Raw genomic sequence first — 23,920 nt, forward strand, 5'->3', positions numbered from 1 at the left:
CAGTTGATTAATATATTTCATGCTACCATGTTGTTCTTTTGCTATCAAATTATTCTAGCGTAATATGGCCAATCCATGTCATTATAAAATATTAGATATATTTTGCAGAAAAGATACAGTTTGATTAACTAGTGCATTATTTGGTAGCAAAATATTGGAAAATATTTCTTTGTTAGATTAATCATTAGATAACCCTCGAACTGGTGGTGTATGCTCCTGTACTGGCACCCTTTTTTAGCCGTTTGTAAAAATTACATTAAACTGTTATATGCTTCTCAAAATTCTTCAAATATACAACTTATTATATTCCATTGTTCTCAGAATATTCCAAATAGTAATAATAAATTATATTCATTAATATTTTCTTATTTTCGAATAAGATTTTTATGTTTGAATGCGCTTGATATGACTTTTTTTTAATATCTTATAACTTTCTATTATCTTATCATAATGTTTGAAAGATTTATAAAAAATCCAAAATGTACAAAAGAAGCACAATTTTATCCTTGCCCAAAATATATATAGTTTTAGGGGCTTTACTTAAAAAATGTTGACTTTTTTAGTAATTTTTGAACTTTAGCGCAAAATTACTATGAATGTATTTTTAGCCATTTGTACAATGGCTTTACAACACTGGCAATTCAATCTATATATATCTTATTATATAGCATTGCTTTAAGAATATTCCAAATAATAATAATAATAAATTATCTTCATTAACATTTTCTTCAAAAAAATTTCATACTTTCAAAAACATTTCGGTATTTAAATATTCTTGATAAGAATTTTTGTAATTTTTATAATTTTACACTATCTCATCATACATGTTAATAATTAACACAATTTTTCAAGAGAAAATGTTATTGCAAGTATAGTTCAGAGTAAAGTCTTCAATTTTAATAAAAGTTACTGGTAATAACCATTTAGTATACAACAGTCAGAATAATTTTTATACATAAAGATATAAAGATTTTAATAAATATTTTTGGGAAAAACATAGTAAAATAATTACAGTTTTAACTTTGAGTCTGTACCAACAGTAACGGGTTGTTTGACACAAGTGGTACAAAGAATTTATTTAGCTTTGTTTATTAATAGAGAAAAGTAAATTTAATTTTTAATTAAATTTAAAATTGTATGTAATAAGAAAGTTAAATTTTTAGTTTGATTTTATTTGTAAAAAAAAGAAGTAATCTTGAATTTAATTTATTTTATTTGAAAGTAGAAACCATTTCTTGAGAAAACTTTTAAAACAAAAGTGGTTGTGTAAGCTTTTGTGAAATTAAATCTAAATATCTAACAAGTACAAGGATTATGCCTTTGAAATCCACTTTATTTAACTGTTAATAATAAACCATGTTTAAAGTGCTTTGAGAAAGTATTCTTCTGTGTCTCTACCCTAAAAATATAATTAATTAGTGTTTAAACTAGATAATTAAGAACAGTTAACCTAATTAAAAAAATATGTAAAGTGATTTTGTGAAACTTGTGGATCTCTACAATACTATATACCAATCAAAAAGAAGTTAAAAAGGATGTAGAAGCATGACGTCAGAAAGGAATGTTAAAGGATACTTTATTAAGTATCTTACACTAAAGTTATTCGGTAATGTATGTACAAATTAAAGAGATGTTAAAAAGGATGCAGAAGCATGACATCAGAAAGGAATGCTATAACGAAAATATAAAGGAGATACGGATACAAACTTGGGACAGTGATATGTATTTGTGAAAGGAGACCTTCTAAAGAAAGAACTTCCTTCTCTCTAATAATAAACAATGAGAATTGATTCAAGTACTGTGGATTATATGCCCAAAAGAATCAGTTAGAATGATGGAATTAATAAATATAAACCTAAAATACTTGGTGTTGCCAATAAAACAATAAACTTACTCTTGTTTCTTTGCCTCAAGTTTAGCTTGATCAAAGTGTAAAAATTTCCTCCAATATCTCTTTGATCATTTTCTGATAACGGCTCAGCTCTTCTTTTAATTTTTGAGACTCCTGTGAACAAAATTATGATTTATTACAAAGATAAAATAGCTGCACCTAATTTTATTTCATTACTACATTATTTAATTTGAAACTCCAATTTTAAAAAACAAAACCTTTAACATTTAGTTGCACATACCTTATTAATCGACTCCTCTTGTTTCTCTATATCACACTCTATTCCTTCTATGAATGCACATTCCTTAGCTATTTCCTCTTTTGTTTCTTTCTGATCCTGCTTGACCTACAATAAATAACCAAATTTTATTTATAATGTCAACAAATGAGTCTAACTGATATAAGATTAATCATCAACATTATTACTTATTGACTAAAATAATACATGCCTACAGTCCTATCTATAAGTGAAAAACATTCGAAATTAAGAAATTGTGAATTTTTATTGTGGGTAGCACTTTTCATGATGTTCCTAGTCTAATTAAAAAACTTACAAACCATTGAAGATAACTGGCTGAAGATTTGAGTGCATTAACAATTAACATTGGTTTAAATAGAAATTTGTACTAATTCATTTAAAGTTTTACTTAGCTCTTTAAAACCAAGTCTACGGTGTTACTAAATTAAAAATAAAATCATCACTATAAAACACTAGACTGTGAGGAAAATAAAAATATACCGTCATTTTTACCCTTTTGATCTATTAAATTATAGTCATATTATAATATAATTTTTTTGACATAAGGAAAGAAAATATTGTTATATAATAATTCAACCCAATATTATTCAGTATACAGTTCTTTCTTAGTTCCAAGTAAACAAATTTTCTACGTACAAATAAATAAGTTTTTAACCACAATTAATTCAATAATAGTGAAATAAAATCAAAAGTACTCATACCCTTTAATTGATTGTGTTCCATTTTTATTCAATAAAGGCAGAGAGTCAAGATTCAAAATTGTATTTGTTGTTAATATTTAACAATAAATACAATATACATTGTAAATATTATAAAATAATTGCAAAATTGTGAATGGTTGCCATTTTTAAATTTTATTTTGGTTTATACTAACTAATGACCTTATCTAAAGTGTTTGTATGTACAGCCTTTCTGCATACCAAGAATTTGAAAGTTATACATTCAGACAAATAATGTATTTCTACTGTGTTATTGTATACTTTTCAAAACTTTGTATGCCCTTACCTTACCTTGCTATATGGTGCTTAACCCTTTGAGTGCCACGGTGACGAAATTTCGTCACCAATGATAAATGCAGAGAAATGCCACGGTGACGACTTTTCGCCACCAGTTGTATATGCGAGAAATGCCATGGTGACGAATCTTCGCCACCAATTATTTTAAGATCCTTTGTTTATATTTTTCGGTATTTTTATGTTTCGACGTAATAAATTGTATTTCCAATAATATGCCTTTAATTTTCTGTGGTGTTTGGAAAAAAAAATCCAATCCAGAAGAGAATCTAAAAAAAAAAAAACAATGGCCATCACAGCGCTGCCGACAGCTGATAGCTGAGTAGCGTGGCAGACGACGAATGCAGAACCGCGTGCTAGTGTGTTGTTTTCTTTTGAAACATTGTTGCTTGAATTCTAATAGCGTAATTATTACGTTTTGTGCTACAATCGTTTGAATTGTGCGTGTAGTGTTTATTATTAGTGTGTATAAAACACTTAAGTAGTTTTCAAATGGCTGAATAATGGATCCTGAGAACCTTAGATCAAGTGAGGTTGACAGAGAACTTGATGGTGATGTATCTGATGGTAATTTACTAACCTCAGAAGACGATCTTAGTGATTTATTTAGTGATGATAGTGATGCTGATCCATTGTATGAGCCACAAAAAATGTACATAGAGGTCAATCCTCAGAGAGTGACTTTGATGTTTCTAGACCTAGGCCTAGTACGTCAGGAAACACAGAGGTTAGGCCTAGACCTAACGTAAGTAGAATCATTGATAGGAGTGTGTTATCCAGTTCCTCTGAATCGGGTGATGATGCCGACGGGCCTACAGACAATGATATTTGGCTTAGTATAAACGAAGAGAGCCGCAGTAACTTCACTCATGATTTTTTCTTATGTTGAATCTCCAGGACCTAGACATTGCCCACCTGTTGACTCTAAGCCCATTGACTATTTTACACTATTTTTTACAGAAAACACTTTTGACTATGTTTGTTGTTGAAACCAACAGGTATGCTAACCAGACAATTTCGTCTTTTGCAGACAATGACTCACCTGGTAGTCGTAGGCACAGCTGGATCCCCGTGAACATTTTGGAAATAAAGGCTTTTATTGCTGCTGTTTTAAATATGGGCCTGATTAGGAAACCAACTATCCCCTCTTATTGGTCAACTAGTGACTCACAAGCAACTCCATGGTTTAGTAAGATGTTCACACGAAATAGATTTCAAATTTTGCTTAGTTTCTTTCACATTGTTGACAATGAAAAACTACCTAAGCTAAAGCCAACCAACCAGGTTACGACCCCACTCAAAAGTTCAAACCCTTAATTGAGCACTGTAATAGGCTATTTAAATTCTTTTATACAGCCCATGAACAGTTGTCAGTCGACGAATCTCTAATTGGGACGAAAAGTCAAACCGGAATCACACAATACCTCCCCAATAAGCACCACCATAGGTGGGGAATAAAGTTATGGGTGTTGTGTGACTCTGTATCTAATTACTGCATGAGCTTATTTTGCTATCAGGGTAAGAAGAAACACATCTCCATTGATGAGGTTAAAAAAATATGGTCTTGGCTATTCGGTTGTCACTTCTCTTCTTCGTGCTTGTAATTATTTACAGAAAGGGTTTCATGTTTTTACAGACAATTTTTTTTTCTAGTATTCCGCTGGTCAAAAAATTGTATGAGGAAAAAACCTTTTTTACTGGCACAGTAAGGAAGAATAAAAAAGGCTTGCCTGATGGAATCAAAGAAAAGTTTCAAGTTGGCCAGAAGAAGTACTACCATCAAGGAAACATAGTGACACTGGCCTATAGACAACAAGCATCACAAAAAAAACCAGTTGTTTTGCTGTCCTCAAAAGCTGAGATAAAAGATATTGTACATACCAAAAGGAGGCATGGCAGGGTAACAGTTGAAAACAAACCATCCATCATACTAGATTACAATAAGCACATGGGTGGGATAGACACATTCGACATGATGCTCTATTCTTACCTTTGACGAAAGACGAACAGTTAAGTATTGGAAAAAAGGTTGTTTTTAATCTTTTTGCAAGAATGGTAATAAATTCCTAACATTATATATAGGGAAAATTGTGTCCAAAACAACAGGAAACCTCTTTCTAGATACCAGTATACTGTGCAAATCATTGAAAGTATTTCTGATGAATGGGTAGTACAGCAAGGTAAAACTGTAAACGTAGAGGGTGACAAAAGAAAAATTGGATTAGAAAAATTGCCCGGAAAAAAAGAAAAGACTTGTTTTGTATGTACAAATGAGGGGGCCTGATTTCAAAAGAGGAAGGAAGAGGTTCTAGAACAGTTTGCACAAACTGTGGGGAAGGCTGTCATGGCACCTGCTTCCCAAAGCACAAATGCAAGTGAAGTGAAGACAAACTGTTGTGTATAGTGTATATAAATAATTGTATATAAACATTTAGTGAAGATTTTGAACTGAAATTTCATTCTTTCATTCTTGAGCATAAGAAATATTGTATGTGGTGAGTAAATTTTATAAGTTTTCTTTTAGACCCACACACAAATGTATATGATGAGGCTATGTGTGTATTTTTTTCCAAACTGTTTTTGGTCTAAAAAAAAAATTTTTTTTTTGTCCCGGTTTTGAACATAACACTATGAAATTTTGCACATTTTTTATTAGTAATATTCCCTTAGAAAAGAAAGTGTTTTCCATAGTAAAAATGTTTTTTTTTTATTTGTAAAAACTGCAATAAAACTTTAAAAAAATGTTTAAAAAAGAAAATTTTTTTGTTTTGTGTTTAAAAATAATATATATATATATAAGAAATAAACTGTAAGAAAATTTACTAATAAAAGTATAGCCCAATTAAAACCAAGCATTTTTGATCTACAGCATGATAAGTTTCTAATGGAAATAATCCTGTTAAAAAAATGTTTTACTAAGTTGCTACACAACTGGGATTTCCGGTCTGGCATTTTTAGACATACCCCTGAATATAACATATGTTGCAAAAAGTTCCATAACTCAATATATGGTCTTGGCACTCAAAGGGTTAATAACTGAGATATAACTATTCGTTTACAAAATTTGAAACAACTGCCATCTTGAAAACTTAGAAGATATTAAAAAAAGTGTAAGAATAACAATAAATTTAAATGACTCCAATTTATTTTTACAAAATAGTTGAGTAAAAATATTGAACACAAAGTGAATGCCGGATATCTTCAATTTTTAAATGGTTAAGACCAGATAGAACCCATCCAAGGGAAGTAGTATTTCTCTACCAAGTTTAGTTTGAAACAGCTAAATATTATGGTAGTTATCATGTTTATAAGTCCACAAATATAGCATAAGCCCACACATAAAATATACATATTTTAAAATTAAGGTAGTTTTTTGGGGTCCTATGCCATTTAGCAAAAATGCAAAGAATCTTCTGACGATTTTGTCATGAGGATGATTGCTATGAGCACAGCTTCTAGATGCTGTGAGTCCTACAAGTAGGAGGAATTCCAATTTTCAAATTTGTATTAATGATGAAATCATAGAGAAAAAAGAACAGACAACATTTTTAGGCCTTTACATAGATAATAATTTGAGTTGGGATTTTTAAATTGAATGTATTGGAGGGAAATGTAATTCTGGAATATATGCTTTAAAAAGATTATCTGTTTTATGTAATGTGTCAATACTTAAAGCTGTTTTCCATACTCATATTAAATTGTTTGTATCTTACGGAATTTCAGTACATTGCGATAGATCCATTCAAAATTAAAACAAAATTGTAATGTGTCAAAAGAAAGGTTCAAGGGCAATTTTATATTTGAAAAAACAAAGAATTTGTAACAACCCATTTTACTGCATTGCAGTTTTTTACAGTAAATAGTATGTACATACTGAAGTGTGTAATCTATATAAGAACTAACAAATGACATTTTCAAACTAACCATGACATACATATTTATAATAAGCGAAATGAAAATAACTATCTTTTACTCAACATAACATTAATAAAAAGCTTCACATACTGGTGGTTTTTAAAAATTGATTCCAAAAAAATTCAGGCTGTTCAAGGAACTAAAAAATTTAGATCAATGTTGAAAGAGTTTTTGATACAAAAAGCTTTTCATTTTTTGGTGGAGTTTTATAATCATGAAGATTACAACTAAATTATATGTTAATGATAAATTTAGCAAAATATTAATTAAGCTCATTAATATTCTATTATTTTTTATTTTATTTTTGTATTAATTTTAAAATTGTTAATAGATTAAAATTATATCTTATAAAATTGTGTAATATTTATGTATTGTGACACTATTCATTGTATGGAATGTGCAATATAAACAAAGATGTTTTCCACTTTGACTAAAGGAAAATTTGTATACGTAAAGAAAAAGCAAATTGGAACCAACTTCAGATATTCCTTGTCAGTTTTTTGCAAAAGCAGAGATCAGTGTTATATGTGAACTGTGACGAAAATCTGCCTTTATCTCATGGCAGGTAACAAAATTTACAAGTAAATATTACTTTGGAGATATATAATTAGTTTGAAATCCTTTAAGTAGGGACCCACAATACTTATTTTATATTACACAACATAGAATGTAAATCAGAATTTATTTAGAGGTTGTTACACTTTGTAACTAAGTGTTATACATTTTGCCAAGAATAGCTTACTACATAAGTTAAACTCTCTTATATGGTGCTGGATTTTATTTATTAAATTCCCTTATTTTTCCAAATTAGTAAAATTTGTAACCCTTTACGTTGGCAGACTATGGCTTGCTTACCTGCCAAAGTATATTTTCTAATTCTTCTTTCTTCGATTTCAATTCAAATATCGAGTTCTTATATTCTTCCTTCAGAGTCTTCAAATTTCCATCTATAATATCCATTTCTTGACTATTTTTTTCACTCAATAAAGTAAATTTAACTTCAACATTCTTTAACCGAGGTTCTACAATAATTTTTTCTGCAACAATCTTGTTGTATTCTACAATTGACTTTTCCAACTGCAAAAAAGAATACATTCATACAATTGATTTATAAGCTAGAAATCAGCAGTGGTGAAAAATAATTATCAGTATCCACTCTTTTACATATAACATTATATAAAATATAATTCCTCCCCTTAGGTCTTTTCAGATATGGGAATGTGCTGTGAATGTTTGCACATAAAGTACTAAAAATTGGTTGGATTCCATGACATTATGATGAAACACTTTTACAGTGGCTTAAGAAAAGCACAGGAATGAACACTAGCATACCTCAATGAGCCATTCTTTCCTAACTAAAGCCAGAAGAACAACAAAACTTCTATAATGCAAAACCTACCATAAACAATTATTATGAAATGTTGCATCGTCTTATAAATAAAAATGAATCACCAAATGAGTTGCTAAGTGCTAATCTTGAGAACGGCTGGACCAATTCGGCTATTTCTTTTTGTAAAATATTCACTGAAACCCAAGGAAGGTTTGTATGAAGAAAAAAATTATAAGAGTTACCTGGAATATTTTGGAATATTTGTTAACAATTAAATTTTATAAAATATTAAGTATATAGGACCGATCAGTAATGTAATGCAGATAGAAAATAAAAACTTAATATCTAAATTTTACCTCAGATTTTACCAGTAATAAATTCAAAACATCTCATGCATTGTAAATGCTATTTAAACAGTTATATAAAACCAACCTTAAGTGAACTAGGCTATGAATGTTTTCACATAAGGTACTCTAAACTAGTAGCTTCGTTGACATTGTGATACAGAATTTTAACAGTGGCTTAAGGAAAAACAGAAATGAACAGTAACTTGCCTCAATGATACATTCTTTCACAGACTACAGTCCAAAAAGCAACAAGACTTCTATAGCATAAAACCTTATACATAATAATTTTGGAATGTTGCATGAACTTAATAAGGATTTCCCCCATCTACAGTCGGGGCAATAATGCAAACTAAACTGTGACACCATTAGTGAATTTAAGTGGTTGGAATTAGGAGCATTTTAACCGAAGTAGGCTTCTCAGTCCTTCCTACGTATGTATGTATTTTTTCTTCACAACAAGGTAAACTCTACTATGATAATGGAAATATTTTAGACTAGAACTCTATAATCAAAGGCTAAAAGTAAACGTTGTTTACCAAAGTAAGTTTCGATACCTGCATATGTATATATTTTCATGTAATATTCCAAAATAAAATGTGACACTGTAAGTACAGTAGAGGAAGTGATATTTAAAGGCCCGGAAGTAGACTCTTTTTGACCGGAATAGGTTTCCGAGACCTATATATATATATTATATTTTTTCCCCTTGATTAAGGTAACATGGCAACCTGAACTAAGTAGACATTTTTTTACCGAAGTAAGCTTCTCAGTCATATACATATTTTCTTCATCTGGATAACAAGACACACTAAACTACGGTAGTAGAAATACCTTACAAGTACACACCATTACAAGGGCTGGAAGTAAACGTAATTAATATCCAAACCAGAAATGCTCTTACAAGCACAAAACCTGGTATAAGATCCAGTCAAAATTTTGCTTAACCTCTGATCCTCCTAAACATGAACACTGAAATAATATGTGCCTGATGTAATGTCTATTTTCGTTTGTAAAATATCAAAAGGCTCCATAATATTACATTATAAGTACTTTTACTGTATGCTAAAGACTTTGATTTTGTAATTAGGTTGATGAGTGTAAGGTGTAAAGGTTTAAATATTTACCTGTGCAAATGTTATTCATTTGCTGAAATATAGAAAGACACCTACCTTTCTCTGTGTCTCTGCAGATTTCAAATCCACCGCAAATACAGAGTTTTCATATTCACGAATACCATTTTCATAGAATATTATCATTCTTTGTAAATCATGTTTTTCTTTGGCAATTTTGTCTTTTTCATGGACAGATATTTGCTGGTTGCTGACCTTTTCTTGGAGCTTAAACAGTTCTTCTTGTTTTTTGGATACAAATGTTCCTAAAATACACATTGCAATTCATTAAAAAAAACATTAAAGCTAGTGGGGATCAATTACGTTTTTAATTAGTAATCTGCAGATACAATTTGTTGTTACAGAAAGCAGGAGAAAGAGAGAAGTGTTGAGTGTAAAGTACAGTGATTTTAGCTAGCTCTGTAAAGAAATTACTGAATTGATTCTTAGATTATCACTTCAGCTATTTTTTTATAATATATCAGAGAGTATTGTGATGGGCACATATACAGTTTTTTTAACTGGAATTATTCTTATGGAGACTCCTTAGTAAAAAGAAAGAATTTTATTTAGATTAAATTTGTTATGCAGAAGTAGTAAGTAGGTGAATGTATGAATATGTACTTAAAATATTTCAAATTTTCTTTTACTTTCTTAGATTGTTTACTCACAATGTTGATTAATGTTTACAATTTGTTAGCCTTTTAGATTAGGAACCTAACACTCTAGGATTGTTCAATTGTAAGCCATTACACAATAAATACAATCATACTTAGTTATTTCCTGAAACATCTAACTGAAAAGTAGTGGTTCCTAAGATTTACACAGCTAAAAATACTATACAATTTTAGAATTCTTGTTGACTTACGGTGATCACTGAATAACAGTGCTCTCTGATTTCAGGAAACCACTCTTGATTAAAGATTAAAACTGCTGAAATAAATAACATGTAATTTTGCACATAGAGGATCATCCTTAATTCACTGGACACCGCTGTCATTTCTATATAGTTTGACCAATAGACAATAGACAATAATTGAAATAACATTTTGGGATCTTTGTAAGTTAATGAGACCTATCTTTTGGCATATCAAAAAATGTTGGACAGCGGCTCCCTGGAGCACCCAAATCATAAATTTCAAATGGCAACCCCCTACATGTGACATATTGTTGGAAAGGGAATAATAAAAAAAAAACATCTTGGTGCAAAACAGATGTAGCTATCTATTACCGTTCCAAGATGGTGGCTACAAAGTGGTGGTGGAAAATGGGGTTGCGCGAAACTTAGTTTGTGAGATCCTAACTAAAATCCTGTGATCTGCTCAAAAAACTATGATTCATTGGCTCTTGGAACTTAAGACAGTCAATGATTTGGAAATGGTACAGAAAATGGTGTTATCTTCCAAAGACTATAAAATGTTTGAGATGCCCTTTGAAAAAGGCTACAAATAACACAATTGGAAGACATGGATAACAGCAATGTGTTTGCAAATTCAAAGCGCTGGCATCGTGCCACACAATGCTAGCAAGCCACTTAGCAGTGCCAACATCTCGCTGTTTGAACATTTACGGCAAACAACATAACCTCCATTAATGATGATATTTTTCAATGTATTTTATACGTTAATAAACTAGAAAAATGGCACTATTAATTTTTTCACATGACGTCTTGACTTTTTCCTACATGGTGTCACTAGATTATAGATTATTTTGTCTAAGCTCATCGTCAGTGGGAATCGTTGTTTCTAACGGGATTCACTATTTAATAGATTTTTGTTGTTAACTAAACTAGTTTAGATTCCCCTTTAGTGTTTTATTTAATATTTTAAGCTTTTTTAACCATAACACAAGTCAAAAATATCTAAAATAACAACAAGAATAATTTTGGGTGCTATAACACTCACCTGTTGAAGTAAATGTTTGACTTTATACCATATTTTAAGGATTTGTAAGTGTGTAAAAACAATAAAATGTTTGTTTCTGTGCCTTTTCTTTCTTAAAATTAAATGTGTAAGTTGTATTTATTTTTTATTTTTAATAAATTTGTCCTTATTTAGCATAATTTTAAATATTTATTTAAATAAGTTTAGTGATGTGTTATGCAATGATAAATATGAAAAAGTAAAAATATGTCTCTAAAAACAGTTAACGTTTTTTTCAACAAGCAACAATAAGTATTTGTAACTATTATTCTGTAGCTTTACACTATATATATACAGTATATATATAAAATGTTACTTTATACTTTGTTACTGATTATTAACTTTAAACATATGCTTGCGAAACCGCTAAAAACATGTATCACTACAAGTGAATGTAATTAACACTTGGTGGGTTAAGGATCCAACAGGATCTTCTTGATATTGTGTCATTGTCCATCTGTCTGTGTGATAACTCTCGATAGGAAGGTTCTAGAGATTTCAAACTTGTACATGTCTAAAAAGATCACTACAGATTTTGGGACACTCTGTATGTCTGTTCACCTGCCCATCTGTATAACGACATTTGATAAAAGATCCTAGAGACTTGAAACTTTGTGCATGGGTTCGTCTGTTTTGTCCAAGGAAGAACCCTATTGATTTTTTGGGTAAAAGGTCAAAGGACTGTTCATGTCAGTCTGCCTGGACAATAATACTTGTTGGAAAGGTCTTAAAGATGTTAAACTTGGTACATAGGTTCTTCTTACTCCAAAGGAAGAACTCTATTGATTTTAGAGACTAAAAGTAAAAGACATAGATCCGTCTGTCTGGTCATTCAATACCCTATTTTAACAGTTTATTTTACTCGGTGGTAGGTTCGCACACACTTTGCTCATGCTTTGCTTAATGTATTGTATAAATTTTCCATTTATTATTATCAAACTGTTTCCTTGAATTTTAACTCTTCAATAAGTTTAAATAGTCACAAAAAAGGAACTAAACTAAAAAAAAAAAAAAAAAAAAAAAAAAAAAACAATCAAATCAAAACTAAATAATCAAAATTAGTTGAGGACAATTAATTTGATATCCTAAACAAACAATGGCTGATCAAAGTGGATTGAAGGATAAGGGGAATGCCTTTATGTAATTATAACGGGAGTAAGGAGATGAAGGAGTATAGAAAGAAATGAGTTGGAAAAATACATTTTCTTAAAAATACAGTTGTCTATAGAAATAATTGGAAGTATTTGTGACCCACAGTAAGTGAAGCCAGGTAAATAAAAATTGATCTCTTGTAATCTAAAATTAACAATAAAACCAAAGCGTGAGTTAAATGTTAGAATTAAAATAGTAACAATACATTTTTAATAATATTCCATATCTTTATAAAAGAATGTAATAATATAAGTTCTTACTTTTAAGAGTAATCTCTTGTTCTAAAGCTAGCAGCTTTGCTTCAGTGGTTCTGATAAAGACATTGGATTCCTCAATGAATACTTCATTATTTTGGCAGTCATTTTGCAGTGCATCACGTTTTATTTTCAGTTTCTGCAACAGAACATATTATAATTTTAATTACCAAAGAAAGTATATTAGCTTAAAATATTGTTTTCTCATATTTTTATATGAAATTACAAATTCTAGGAAATAACTTTTCAGATCAGACCTTAATAATCTAATTTATGATTTCATCATATCTAATACCTACGAATTAGGAAAATTGACTTACTCTGTAACTACACATATTTAAATACAAATTAAAAACAAATTGTATTGAATATAATTGGGAGAGCTGGTGGCTGAGTGGTCTAAGGCATCGGACTTTGAGTCTAAGTTAGAAATAGTGTGGGTTCAAATCCTGTCTGTGACCATTACACTTTTTATCAGACTGTCAACATTGTAATGTACCGACTATCCTCCTTATTCTGTTTGATAAGATCCTTACACAGGCCAGTGACCCATGAGGAAAGGCAGAATAAGACTAAAAAGGGGATTGGCCTCTCCTTTTTTTTAAACACAAACAAACCAAAATTACCTACTTTGTAAATTTAGGATCATGATGTTAAGAAGTTAATAACTTTTATTCTTTGGTAACAGCATTTAATCAATTTATCCAGTAACAGTTGTCATTATTGAATTTTAACACTTTAAAAAAGTGTTACAGCGATTTATTCATGTGTATTTTAAATTCTTTGCATAAAGTTGGTTTTTGACAATGGAAGGATTGTGAAGGAAACATGGCTTGATGATACAGTAATTTATGCAGCATTTATTACATTAAAAGAGTCTAAAAGGATTCATACATAAAGGGGTTGGCAACATCTAACAGTTTTTAAACAACAAATTGCACTAAAAGTATTTTACCACTTAACCCTAATAATTTTAAAATATCTTAAACATTGATGTATTCACAATGAGAAACGTAAGTAAATGCCTTTAAAAATTGGATAATACATGTAATTTTTTTAATCTCTTTAATCCAAAATTATTTACTTTTTTGATACAGAAGAAAACAAGTTGATATGGATAAGCAACAGCATTTGTCTTATCATGAAATTGCACAGAAAATTTTGGTTCTAATATTTAGCTGTATAACAATCCAATGTCAATATGTAATCCATAAAAAGCTAACTAAATATTACCTCTATCATTTCTAATTGAGCGTCTTTTCTCTGAGCTTCTCCATCCACTTCTTCTCTTTTTAATTCGATTTCTCTTTCTAGCACTTCAAAGTCTTCATCCGTACACTTGAAGTCTGTGACTGTAACAGGGAGAAACAGTAATTGAGTATTGTATTGTAATGTACCATGGCATTCAATTGCTACATACACTTGATGTCAGTGACTGCTACATGGAGAAAACTGTAATTCTATCATAGCCTTCAATTGTTACATACGCTTTATGTCAATGACTGCTACAGGGAGAAAACAGTAATTTTATCATATCCTTTAACTGCTACATGCAATCAGTGTGGATTACAAAAAAGAGAAATACCGTGTTTCTTTTCTTACTTTTTTCAACTAGTAAGATTTGTCCATCACATTTAATGTTACTACTGAACCTTAACACAGTGGGAAAAATTATACCACCCATAATTTGAAAGGTTTGAAGTTTCAAATTGTTAAATGACAATTAAGAAGGGAAACATATTAGATCTCCTTAAATCTTATCTGTTACACATAACACAATACTAATTATGATCTTTTAATTCATACACTTAATAATATTACCTTTAATTTTGTAGTTTTTATTTTAATATTTCAGATGGTGCAACATGTCATATAATGAAATAGATAAAAGACATTATTTGTATGTTGACCTAACCAGTTAACATATTAAAAAAACTATGGTGTATGTTTTTGATTGATAAAGCATAAAATCACCAAAGACAATGAACAAATAAAAAATTAAAAAATGCACTGTAAGGAACTTATAACATAAAGGAATGCTGAAAATACTAAATAACATTAGTTCGATGAAATTTAAATTTATAAAAAAGTAGGTGAAAGTGTTCATCCATAATTTGTAATATCTCTGTACAGAATTTAATTCTTTGACATGTCTTATTTACCAGATCTTATATACCTTTTTTGTGTACACCATCAAGCAATATTTGTTAAGTATGAAAATTAACTTTTTATAATTTTATTCTGATATATGTAAATTCTTTACACAATGGTCATTCCAATTAAAGCTCAATATTGACAGTAGGTGATTAGAAAGAATACTAGGATTCTGGACATTTACCATTTTATGTATTAATAAGACCTGAGACAATACGTTTTTAAGACCTCGTATTTATTTATTATCAAGCATTACAAAACACCATTACATGCATGCAAACACAGTACAATACTGTACTCATCTTCAGGAGTGAATATTTGTTCTTGAAACATAAGTTTTCTGTTATTATAACAAAAAAAATGGCAAATTTATGTAACAGTGTTATAAAATATTGCCATTTTGTTACACTTTCGACTATACAATTGGTTTGAAATTACACGAATCAACATGAAAAATAATCACTATTACATGAAAAGTTACATGACTTACGAACTTAAATTATGACTTAAGATTTATGTAAAACTTTGATATTTGGACAAAATATGCATTATTTTTTATCTTACAAAAACTTTAAAAATGTGGACACTATAACGGATGAAAGATTTTATTTTAAAATAAACCATAAGTTTTTTATTCATACAAGCAACTTTTTATCAAAAGATAAATGTAGTTTATTTCTAAAAGTTTGTAAAAGAGTACCGCACAATTTTACACCCTTAACTTAATCAGACATTACACACAATTCATTTAAAAAATGAACATTTCTTCAAGAGAAAATGGAAACAAATAATACTCACTCATCTTGTCAATGTATTCTGAATCCATTCTATCAACAATTTCTTCAGCCATGGGATCATCTTTGTACCTATATGATTTTTTCAAATGATGAATAACCTAAAACATCAAAGTTAGGATTTCAAACAATTCATGTGAATAAACTCAAGTTTGCTTAAAACAATCAAATATGAAGTTAAATGTTAAATACGTTATTTTATGTTAGACATTAAAAAGCAATACAGTTAAAACTTAGTTTCATTATTAAAGATATGTGATATATGCAAATACTGAGTTAAAATTATAAATTTAAGATATTTAAAAACCCAATGCCCGTTTATTTTAACCAACAATGCAAGCAAATGATGAGAATTTGACAGTTTTTACAAAGAAACTGGAAGACTATTATAGTCGTAAAAGTGGTACAGTTGGCTATAAGTAGTACAAGGCGTTAAATACCACTAAACAAAACTTGTACACACAAGTTTCTTACAAATTTACAGTATAAAGATTGAACAATTATTGTACATGTAAATGTAATGATTAAAAACCATTTATATGATTCTTGCCAGTTCTTTTCTATACTGTGATGCTAACCTAAACTTAGTATTGTAAATTTTCAACACATTAACAACAACTTACATCTTTATCAATGGGGAAATCTTCTGCATTCTCCTCTTCATTAGGCTCATCATCATTCAAGTTATTACCGATCATCATATCGAAAGGTTCTACAGAGCTTACACACTCCAAGATGTCTACCAGCCAGGAGAGCACACCTATCACATGCTGCCAAGAGTGAGACGTGTTTACTGAAACAAACATTTTTACAAAAAATGTAATTAAACTACAAACACACTGTATGATATGTTCATATGCAATCTTTTAAATTAATCTCTTTTAGAAACGATCAATTAAAAATAAAAAACTAACAAGTACAATGAGTTTTAACCCCAAAGCAAAATCAACGTAATAGAGGTTCATTCTGAAAGTTTTACAGTTACAGACAAATGTCTGCGGAGTAGCGACTATTTCATATACTGTTATCAATGTAAAACAATTGAAGGATTAAACAAGAATTAAATGGCTATGGTATACAATATTATTATTTGTATCAATATTGTTTATGTATACTGGAATATTTGTGAAATATTAATACGAGGTGCCAAAAAGTTGCTGGAACAACGCTGGGCTGTTTCGTACATATTTCTATCAAATTTCTAAGCATCATATTATTCCTTGTGAGTTCAGTGTAATCATTAGTAGTGGCACATAATAACTGTATATCATTTGTAAAAGTAACTTTGCTTGTTCCTCTTATATTGCCTTGGTAGATTTAAAAGTTTTTATCACACTTTGTCATTTAACTTCATCTTTTCATGCCTCCATTTATAAAAATCTGGAACACATAAGTTTAAATGGCATTTGTGTTTCATTCCCACAATATCCAGGAACCTCTTTGAAATTATGAAAAATTTAGATTGCCCAGGTATAATAATGGTGATATCATGTCTCAATTTATTTTCCACTTTGCCTTTCACTCCTACAAATTGTATTATTAAGGACCCGACATGGCCTTCTTAAACTCGTGTTGTTGCCTGTTTTTCTGTGCAATAACTCTTGATAGAAAGGTCCCTGAGACTTGAAACTTCTATAAAGGTTCCTCTTGGTCTTTATAGATTTTGGGATCAAAGGGTTAAATGACAATATTTCTGTCTGCTTGTGTGTGCAACTCTTTCATTACGTTCTACTGGGTTCTTCAATATTCCGTTTTATCAGTTTATTATTACATCAAGAGACAAAAATAACATGCTTATAAGCATAATAGAAGTAAAGCAAATATTTTTAAAATATTTCAGAAGATGAAAATTAACTATATTAAGTGATGTTCAATCCTTGCAATATGATGTGTGTAAGCTATACCTTTAGAAATCTACTATATTATAAACAATGCGCTTTGAAAATAATACCTTAACAACATACACTTACCTGTCATGAGCCAAGACCTGTCCACTTTAGAGCGATACCCTAATTTACGTAGCAAGAGTGGGAGATCTTCCAAGAAGTTTGTTTTCGTTAAAACTATACGTGAATCAATCTTCTTCAACATATGGTCCATCATGTCAACAAACAGCTTGGTATTCATCCGACGGATACTGTTTCCAGGGCCAATTACCTCAAGCCCATACGTGTCAAAATATTGCTGCACCTAAAAATAACTCTAATATAGAATAAGAGCTTAACAATTTGAATGTGTCTGTACGGATTGTCTGTCATAATGATGAGTCAACTATTGATTATTCGGAAGTGGATCAATCAAGTTTTCGGCTAATATCGCAATAACTCAGATCAATAAATAAAAAAAGTATTAATAATTCTAAGTTGGAACATATAGAGAAAGTGAGAAATATATCGAATTTGTAAAAGGATATATTGAACAGACAACTGAAAAGAAACTCTAACCTATCATCATGACATTGCAAATACATTTCCAATTCTTCTCCTCTCTTTAACTGACTCAAATGTTAGCATGAGACTTTTACTTCCGACTACAAATGATTATTGGAAGTGGATTTGTTTTTGTTTCATCAATAATCAATTCAAGGATTTCTGTTTGTATTCCTTTCATTACTTGAGTATTCATTATTTTATCAGATACACTCCCAATGTTATGTTCCTGAATATCCAAACAAAACAAGTCAAATATTGGGGATTTTAAATAAGCATATCATTTTAAATACCAATTTGAATAGTCATATTTATACAGTGACAATTTGCTATTACATTTTTCAAAACGATTGTTATGTAAGTTTTAATTTTCAAACTCATGTTATTAAATTAAGATAGGATTAGAAACAAGGGGACAAACAGATTTTGAAAAATAACATGAAAGAGAGAGATGGTACAAATACAAATACAAATATTCTTTATTTTCAAATACATTAAGTATTGAAAATGGCGTCAAATAAAATCATCACAAACAGTTGTTACAATTTCAAAAATAAGCTTTTCAAATGGCAATGTTCATTGTCTTCTTTCAATAAACTCGTTAAGTGAGTAAAAAGGATTGTTAATTAGCCAGTCAGTAAGAGTAGTCTTCAGTCTTCTCGCCGGTGAGGCATCTCAATTCTTCAGGTAGAAAGGTTGTGCAGCTTCATGCCCATGTAGGAGGGTTTCTTTTCATATAGGGAGAGATGGTGAACTGGTAGTTGGGTAACGAGTACCGTGTTCTAGTATTGTAGTCATGTAGGTGTCTATTCTGCGTCAGGGGTTGTCCAACAGCATACAAGATGACTTCTTTTATGTAGAGGTTTACTATTGGCATAATCTTCAGGGTTTTGAAGGCTTCTCTACAACTTTCTCTGTAGCCTAGCTCAGCTAAGGTTCTTACGGCCCTCTTTTGTAGAATCAAAACTTTCTGAAGATTACTTGCAGAAGTTCCTCCCCATATCATTAGGCCATACCTGATGTGAGTTTCAAACAAGGAATGGTAGGCAATTTTCGCAGTAGATATGTCGCTTATAGATTTTGTACGTTTGATCATATAAAGGGAGGAATTTAATTTGGAGAGAAGATTGTCTACATGCTGTGACCAGGTAAATCCCTCATCAACAATGACTCCTAAATATTTAGCTTGGGTGTTTCTTTCCACGTCGGGTATTGTTGGTACTTCATCACATCTTCTCCCAAATGCGACTTGACTAGTTTTGTCTGGATTTACCACCAAGTCATTTGAGTTGGCAGTACTGATAAGCCATGTTCAAGGTTGTGAATGATCTGATATCTAGATTGTCTTTTTGTCCACTCAAGAGCAAGGTGGTATCATCAGCGTACATTGAAACTGTACACAAAATTTGTCCAGGTGTTCGGGTATGTCAATTGGTAAAACAGTATAAATAATACTGGTCCCAAAACAGACCCCTGGGGCACTCCTCGATTTATAGGTAAAGGTCTTGATCTAGTTATTGCTGTGATTCCACTTGTTGCTTGTTTTATTTCTACTATTTGTTTTTTCGGTCTTTAAGATAGCTTTTAAACCACCATCTTGGCTGTGCTCTTAATTCCTAATTTGTCTAATTTGTGTAATATGAGATCATGGCTCAAGCAGTCAAATGCTTTACTCAGGTCTAGGAAGAAACTAATAACATGTTTTCCTTCCTCAAGGTTGTCAATATTATGTAGTCAGCAAAATCGGTCAGGCGGGGTCATGGTTGATTTTCCCTTGATGAAACCATGTTGTCTCCTCAGTTAATAAATTAAACTTCTCACAGTGGTCCAAAAGCCTTCTCAGGACAACTTTTTCTAAGATTTTAGAGAAAGTTGGCAATATTGATATTGGCCTGTAATTGCCAACTTCGGTTTTACTCCCCTTTTTTATGTTTTGGGTAAACTTTTGCAAGTTTTAGGGCTGATGGAAATTGACCTTGACTCAATGATTTGTTAATAATACTTGTGAGGGGGATTGTTAGTGATTCCTTACAATGTTTAAGTATTTTTGTGGAGATATTGTCGGTGGCTGCAGAAGTTTTTTGTTTGAGATTTTTTTTATAATATTTTGTATTTCTATTTGGCTTGCGTGTTGGTAGTTATGTAAGTCATGGCCGGTGTCCGAGGTTGTGTGTGGGTCTATGGATGGTTTTAGGATTGTTTTTCAGCGCGTTCTCTCAGCGATGCTGGTAAAGAAGTGATTCATATGCTTTGCAATTTTATAGGGGTTATCTTCTACATGTCCATCAATTTCAAGCTTGAGTGTTTGTTGTATTACATTTTTTGTCTGTCTTTCATCGTTTTATTATCTTCCACAAGGCTTTAGATTTATTTTCTTTTCTGCTATATTTATGAAACTGGCTGATGCCTCTTGTCTTAATTTTCTCAGCCTCCATATTTCTTATTCTTCTTGCCTGCTAGATTACGTTTATCTTCTTCATTATTTGTTTTCTCATATACTAGAAGTTTCTGAAGGAAGTTTTCTTTTAGCAAGTTTACCTGATGGTCTACAAAATGTTTATTTGTCACCTTCTTTTTCTTCTAATTTTCTTTAATGGACATGCTTGATTGAGAGCCTTGGTAAAACTATTGACATAAATTTTAGTATATGCTTCTTCTGCAGTGTAAGCATTGTGCACTTCATCCCAATTTTCTTGTAGCAGTAAAGCATTTTTAACATACTAAGGTTATTCTGGGAATAGTTTCGGCTCATTCCACTGTAATAGGTGTTTTCCTGATAAGTCCTTATTTGTGACGTACAAAGTTGTGCAGTATGATGGTCAGATAGGCCGCTGTGAAATACCTTACTTTCTACGTCTCTTCAAGTGGTAGATTTGTACAAACACAGTCAATTGAAGACCTTGTATTCGATGTAATCCTAGTAGGAGGTAGATTCAATCTATAAATGTTGTGACTGGCCAAAACATTATTAAGTTGTTTGTTTTCGTTGTCAGTCTTTAAGCAGTCAACATTGATGTCACCTAATAACAGAATGGGGTGATTTTCTGCTTTGTTTTTTCCAACATTTCTGATATTAGACTCCAGTGCTTGATGAAGGTTTACCAGAAGGAGGTCTATAAATTCCAGTAATGTATAATGGTTTCTTGTTCAATGTTAGCTTAATCATTGCTGTTTCGCAGATTAATTCCTAATTCTTGACAGTATGCTGAAACAGGGATTGTCTCTGTCAGGTGGAATATGTTTTCGTCAACATATATTGCTGCTCCTCCTTTAGTATGGTTACTTCTACTAAAGTAGGTGGCAAGTGTGTAGCCAGAAATTTTGATATTTTTTAAAATGTCTTCTTTAAGTCCATGTTCTGTGTGTATTAAGATCCTTGGCTGTACTTCTTCAAGAAGGTGGACTAATCTGTTAGTTTTATTCTTCAGTCCTTGGATATTCTGATGTAGAAACAGTGATTTTTTAGGTTAATTGTTTGCAGGGTGATGGGGGATTTACAAAGATTCCTGGTTTTGTATTTTGTTTGAATTTGTGAATTGCCTTTGGATGTTTGCCTAAAAAATGTTTTCTGGATGAACTCTATAAAAAGTACTTTGTCTAGGTGGTGAATAGTCATTTGGAAAATGTACCTGCGCTTCAACAACTATCTTATTGCTATTTAGTACTGGAGTGTCTGGTGGTTTCAGTTTTTGTGACGGGGTTTGTCTGGCTCCCCCACTCTCTTCTGTTCATGATGGTCAGGTATCGGGCCGGAACCCTGTGTCACAAGAGTCCTGGTCAGTGTCGTCAGTTTTTGTGACGGGGTTTGTCTGGCTCCCCCACTCTTTTGTGCATGCTGGTCAGGTATCGGGCTGGAACCCTGTGTCGCAAGAGAGCTGATCAGTTTTTTTGTGACGGGGTTTGTCTGGCTCCCCCACTCTTTTGTGCATGCTGGTCAGGTATCGGGCTGGAACCCTGTGTCGCAAGAGAGCTGATCAGTTTTTTTGTGACGGGGTTTGTCTGGCTCCCCCACTCATCTGTTCATGATGGTCAGGTATCGGGCCGAAAACCCTGTGTCGCAAGAGAGCTGATCAGTTTTTGTGACGGGGTTTTTGTCTAGCTCCCCCACTCTTCTGTATAGTCTGGTCAGGCGTAATTAGATCAAATTCCGGTGTTTTGTGGTCTCTACACTTTTTTTACTTGTAATGAAACACTAAAGTAATTTGATTTTCTAGTTTGTCTTATTGGGTAGTTTTTACTTTTTTAGTTCTGAAACTGGCTTTAATTTAGTAAGACGAGCCTTCTGTGTCTTCCTGATCCAATAATAAATCCAATTAATTTAAAAAGCTCAACTCATACTAGATTTACATCCAGTGAATAGAAATTGCAACATACTGGGCACAAAATGCCTGTTTTCAAATAATATTAAAACATATGAAACTATCAGATAGGTTTTGGTAAAAACCATACTTTTTCGGAAGCCTTATTTGTTCTGTTCACTGTACTATAGTCAATTTAAATATTAAGTAAATTTATTTGTTGTAAAAAAGACTTATGTTGTATAGAAATTGCTTATAACCTTGTTCTCTAAATTTTTGTTATTAGCATTTTTCAAAACACACTATACTGCAAAATAATACATCTTGTTTTGTATTTATTGGTACAACAGAGTTTGGGTAAAGTATATTTTCCGTTTAGTTCATTTGCTAGTTCAGTTGTTACTTTTCTTAGATTAAGTATCAAATAAGATACAAAGGGTTTCTAAGCAGATATTTGTTTTGAAAAGAAATTTACGAGGGTCATCCCGAAAGTAAAGTTTGATTTGTTATAAAAAATAAATAACAACAGATTTTTAAAAATCTTGTTTTATATGATTCCTGACATCTTCTTTATTTTTTAACATAGTTTCCATTTTTGTTTAAACATTCTTCGTAATGTTCTACAAGCTTTTGAATGTCTGCTGCCTTTGAGGATAACCAATCTTAAACTGCTTCTTTTACCTCGTCATCAGTGTTGAAGTGCTTACCATAAAAAACTCCTTTATATAGTGAAAAAAGTGAATCACTATGTGCCAACTGTACATGGGTCTCAATCTATTCCCAACCAAATGACCTGATGAGATTTTAGATTTGGATGGCTGCGGACTGGCTTGAGATTAGACACTACTCAAATAGTTACAGCAAAACGGATCTTATTTCGGGATGACCCTCGTATATTCTATAGAAAAGAGGAGGATTGAGGTATTACACTTAACTCATATTTGACAATTGGCTAGAGATTATCTTTACAATAATATGAAATGGATATTAATTCCAACACTCATTAGAATCTAAAAAATAAGTGACTGGAGTAGTATAGTTAACAGGTTAACA

General features: G+C 31.1%; 1 protein-coding gene across 1 annotated transcript in view; it reads right to left on the reverse strand.

The window, feature by feature from the left end:
• The window catches only part of LOC124358911 (kinetochore protein NDC80 homolog), a 40,436-nt gene that overhangs the window by 6,953 nt on the left and 9,563 nt on the right, over nucleotides 1-23,920 (reverse strand). Inside the window, exons 5-13 of the mRNA XM_046811166.1 lie at nucleotides 18,111-18,330; nucleotides 16,764-16,933; nucleotides 16,145-16,241; nucleotides 14,426-14,544; nucleotides 13,199-13,331; nucleotides 9,925-10,130; nucleotides 7,934-8,155; nucleotides 2,133-2,237; nucleotides 1,895-2,005 (exon numbers count right to left, since the gene is read on the reverse strand). Of these exons, the coding sequence (XP_046667122.1) occupies nucleotides 1,925-2,005; nucleotides 2,133-2,237; nucleotides 7,934-8,155; nucleotides 9,925-10,130; nucleotides 13,199-13,331; nucleotides 14,426-14,544; nucleotides 16,145-16,241; nucleotides 16,764-16,933; nucleotides 18,111-18,330 (1,353 nt within the window). The 3' untranslated portion in view covers nucleotides 1,895-1,924. The remainder of the gene's footprint in view (nucleotides 1-1,894; nucleotides 2,006-2,132; nucleotides 2,238-7,933; nucleotides 8,156-9,924; nucleotides 10,131-13,198; nucleotides 13,332-14,425; nucleotides 14,545-16,144; nucleotides 16,242-16,763; nucleotides 16,934-18,110; nucleotides 18,331-23,920) is intronic.

This window comes from Homalodisca vitripennis, chromosome 1, assembly GCF_021130785.1.
Source record: "Homalodisca vitripennis isolate AUS2020 chromosome 1, UT_GWSS_2.1, whole genome shotgun sequence".
In the NCBI taxonomy this organism is placed as follows: Eukaryota; Metazoa; Arthropoda; class Insecta; order Hemiptera; family Cicadellidae; genus Homalodisca; species Homalodisca vitripennis.